This window comes from Rhagoletis zephyria, unplaced genomic scaffold (assembly GCF_001687245.7).
Source record: "Rhagoletis zephyria isolate East Lansing unplaced genomic scaffold, Rhagoletis_zephyria_1.1 Rzeph_scaffold_33739, whole genome shotgun sequence".
Classification (NCBI taxonomy): domain Eukaryota; kingdom Metazoa; phylum Arthropoda; class Insecta; order Diptera; family Tephritidae; genus Rhagoletis; species Rhagoletis zephyria.
The window spans coordinates 1-3,692 of NW_016190794.1; the positions used below are offsets into that span (position 1 = coordinate 1).

Consider the following 3,692-nt stretch of genomic DNA (forward strand, 5'->3'; position numbering starts at 1 on the left):
TGAGACGGCGCACTTTCCAAGTGCCAAACAGTTCATTGAATTGTTTGAGAGGACCTTCTTTCAGCTTGGTCCAAAGTGAAAGTTCCGGTTCAGGCAGCGCTTCCTGGATAAAGAGATAAGTGCTCATGTAAAGTTTGATTTAATTAATAATTGTTTTTTTCCTAATTTTGGCTTACTAATAATAATTAAAATGTGCGCCCTGTGTTTTACAGAAATTGAGGTATGAGAAGCTTTTTCAAAATACACTCGGTGGTTTGGCTGACTAAGGTGAACCCCGCTGTTAAAAAAAAAACTTTTCCTAATTTAGATCCAGCAATGGAACCCAGGCTCTACGAAGTTGTAGCACGTAGAACGCACTTCTAATCACTCAGTGCCAGTGACACTGGCCTACTTTCTATGATTATTAAGCCTCATTTTGATAAATTCTCATTATCATTAACATTAGATAAGGTTAAAGTGGCTGGCCCAGACAGGACGCATTTGGACAATTAGGAGATTGCCCTTTGTAATACCACGAAAAAACTTAACGGATGTAACGAAACGCCGAGAACCGATTACGAAATTTCGAATGCTGGAGAGCTCACCAGGGTAAGTCAGGAAGTGCCTGCCAAAATGTTGCCACCTCATCATCCTCTTGACAGTATGACTCTTGACCAATAACGAGAGCTTAGGTTTATCAAGCATAAGGAGCTCCTTTGACCGCGCCCGGTCCACTGCAGGCCACAAGTATTTTGCAACCCGGTGATAGCATTTCAAGGCCAACCAACGCAATAGCACTGCGGCCCAGCACTGAAGTGAGCCTGCTGGATTGATAGAGGGGCCAGACCTTCGGGGCACATGCTACTCTCCCTATATTATGTCACACACTCTTCAGTAGTGCGTCTATAGCTTCCTTGATTGCAGATATTTCCGCCTCAAAGACACTACCGAAATTCGAAAGCCTGAACAGAGTGTTGATGGAGGGCTCCCAGCAAAATACCCCTGCACCAACCCTAACTTAAAATTTTGATCCATATGTGAAGAAGCTCACTGCTCACTTCTTTCAGTAACCCGGCTCCGCCCACTCCTCCCTTGAAAGTAGAGAAGGAGCTGCTGGGAGTCATTTCGGAGGAGTTCGACATGATGAAAATAAGTTGCCTTTATTCCGCAATATCTGAATTTGGTATTCCCGCGAAACGTGTATGGCACAATGACCAACACCATCTGCTTCACAGGATCAGCAAATACCTCTACTTTCATCCGATGTTTCTAATTGGCACCAGCTAGATAAAAGAAGGAACAATTTTCGTGCTTTATTTATTTTAAAAATTGTCTGGTAATTTGTTTGACCCCAAAATTTGTCGCCACCATAAAATCAGTTACCAGAATAATAAGGAATATGCTTTCACTTCCATTGATGTATTGAAAATTAAAATTTGTTAAGATATTCATATGACTGGCTGGTTTTTAAATGAAATGTGAGGCACCCTAATGTGCACACATTGTGTATGTATAGAAATACATATGTATGCCTGTATGTACCTTTGAATTTTAATGATCTCACATCTAGGTTTTTTCAGTATCGAAAAAATGTGCACCTGTTTTTTTTCAACAAAAAATAATTACAGGTCGCTGAAAGTTTCCCACGTTTTTTATAAGAAAAAAATAAAAATTTTGTAGAAATTGTGAAGAACCATCGTAAATAAATACTTCTCCACGGTTTGGCAAAGCGTTAGGCGATTCAGTTATATACATATTTACATAAATAGGTAATGTCTAACATGGTCCTGAAATAGTCACAAACTATCCCGAAATGGTCCTGAACTATTTCCGAAATGAACCCGAACTAGTTTTTAATTAGCCTCAAATGGTCCAGAACTAGTCCCAAATCGGCACTAAGATAGCTTCAAAATAGTCCTAAACAGGAATTATCCCGAACTACGACCGAAACGAACCAGAGCAGGCCCCGAAACGATCGAAAAAATCGTGAACTTGTTCAGATTTGATCTCGGACAAGTTTTGAAATGGTCCCGAAAAGTTCCCTTATTAGTCCTAAAAATGATTACACGCTAGTCCCAAAATGGTCTTAAAATGGGACTAAACCAGGCACGAAATGGTCCTGAACTAGGCCCAAAATGATTCCGATCTTTTTGCGCTATGTTTACGAAATAGTCTTGAACTAGTCTCGGAATTCTGCAAAAAAAAACATCAACAATTTTTTGAAATTGCTTTGCAGAAATACTTTACTCAGGGGTGTATGGCGAACTTTTTTTTGTGGCTGCCTCACTCCCCATACAAAAAAAACGGTACTTGTTTCCATTGAAATTATAGAATCTATAATATTCTAAGACTTCTACCAAAATAATTCGGAAAAATATGTATTAAGATTTACGTGAGCTNAAAAAAAAGTTTTTTAAAGTTCTTTAAAGGTGCAGGCATAAAAATATTAAACAAATTTTTCCAACGGAATCAAAATAATGCAACTTTTTTTGGTGATGCAGTATAATGTACCAAGATATATGTACATTTGGATTATGTTTTTTTTTCAGCCAACAAGTGACATCAGGGTATTGTGTATTTGTTGAGTGTTTTAAGAATTATCGTTTCCTGCTCCTAAATACATAATATGTAATAAGTACATATGTAGTATTGTACTTATGTATTGTACATACATAATCAACCTTATTCATGAGAACTTACAGCTTCCTTATCGGTGATAGCCTCAATGGATTCTTTCTTCACTTCATAATGGCACTTTTGCTTGAATAATATTCTGTAGGCTTGATCGTAGCGTTTCTTCGTTATAAGCCAACGTGGCGATTCATTCATTAGGCTGAACACAGCGTGGCAAAGTGCAAAGCAACAACGAAACAACACAACGACAGTGGGACGCAGCAGTAGCAATTCCAACAATCACGGTCAACAAACAAAGGCATTAATGATATTAAAAGAAAAATAAAAGAAATATTAAATTTTAGCAAAAATCATCATGAAGTCATGAATGAAATTTTAACAATAAAATATTTAAAAAAAACAACAAAAAAGTCGGATTTACCAGTCAATGAATGAAATTTCAACAATAAAATACATATTAAAAAAAATAACAAAGAACGTCGGATTTACCAGCAATTAAGAATCAACAACAGCGCTGGAACTGTGAGCGTAAGCTGAAGATAGCGCCATTGTGGCACAAGATATGCAGCGACGGCTAATAAGATCATGCCAATCGGATAAGAGGCCGAAAAAGCGATTGACATCCAGGAACGATGACGCAGGCAGATATTTTCCACAACTGAAAGATAATAAATTTCATGTGTAATGCAGTTACTTGTATAAAAGTTATTATAAGCAATTTTTATTTACTCATTGTGAAAGCAGGATAAAAAAGGCCCGATGACGCAGCACCCAAACCGAAACGGCCGGCTAAGAAGAGCTCATACCAAGGCGAAAATGTGCATAAAAGGCTGGCGACTATAAAAAAGGCAGCGCCCAATGTGAAGGAAGCCTTGCGCCCAAATCTTTAAAGCAATGCAATAATAGTGATATTATTGTAGCATAACTTCATAATTACTAAATATGTACATATGTATATACTTACTTATCCGCTAAAACGCCGAAAGAGAAGGAACCAAACAATTTTCCTAAAGAAAGTGCCACCTGTGCTGAGGTGCGTTGTATGGCACGATCGCACACCAAATCCCATTCGGCCACGA

At 38.1% G+C, this 3,692-nt stretch overlaps 1 protein-coding gene across 1 annotated transcript; it reads right to left on the bottom strand.

Moving 5' to 3' along the window:
- Positions 1–6: 6 nt before the first annotated feature.
- Positions 7–3,686, bottom strand: LOC108354151 (solute carrier family 22 member 1-like; the record flags this gene model as incomplete). The annotated part of the gene is made up of 5 exons (XM_017605343.1): positions 3,578–3,686; positions 3,343–3,497; positions 3,103–3,271; positions 2,680–2,812; positions 7–103 (listed from the first exon to the last, which is right to left on the bottom strand). Coding segments are annotated over exons 2-5 (403 nt in total), but the record flags the coding sequence as incomplete, so codon positions are not given.
- Between the last annotated feature and the right edge of the window lie 6 nt (positions 3,687–3,692).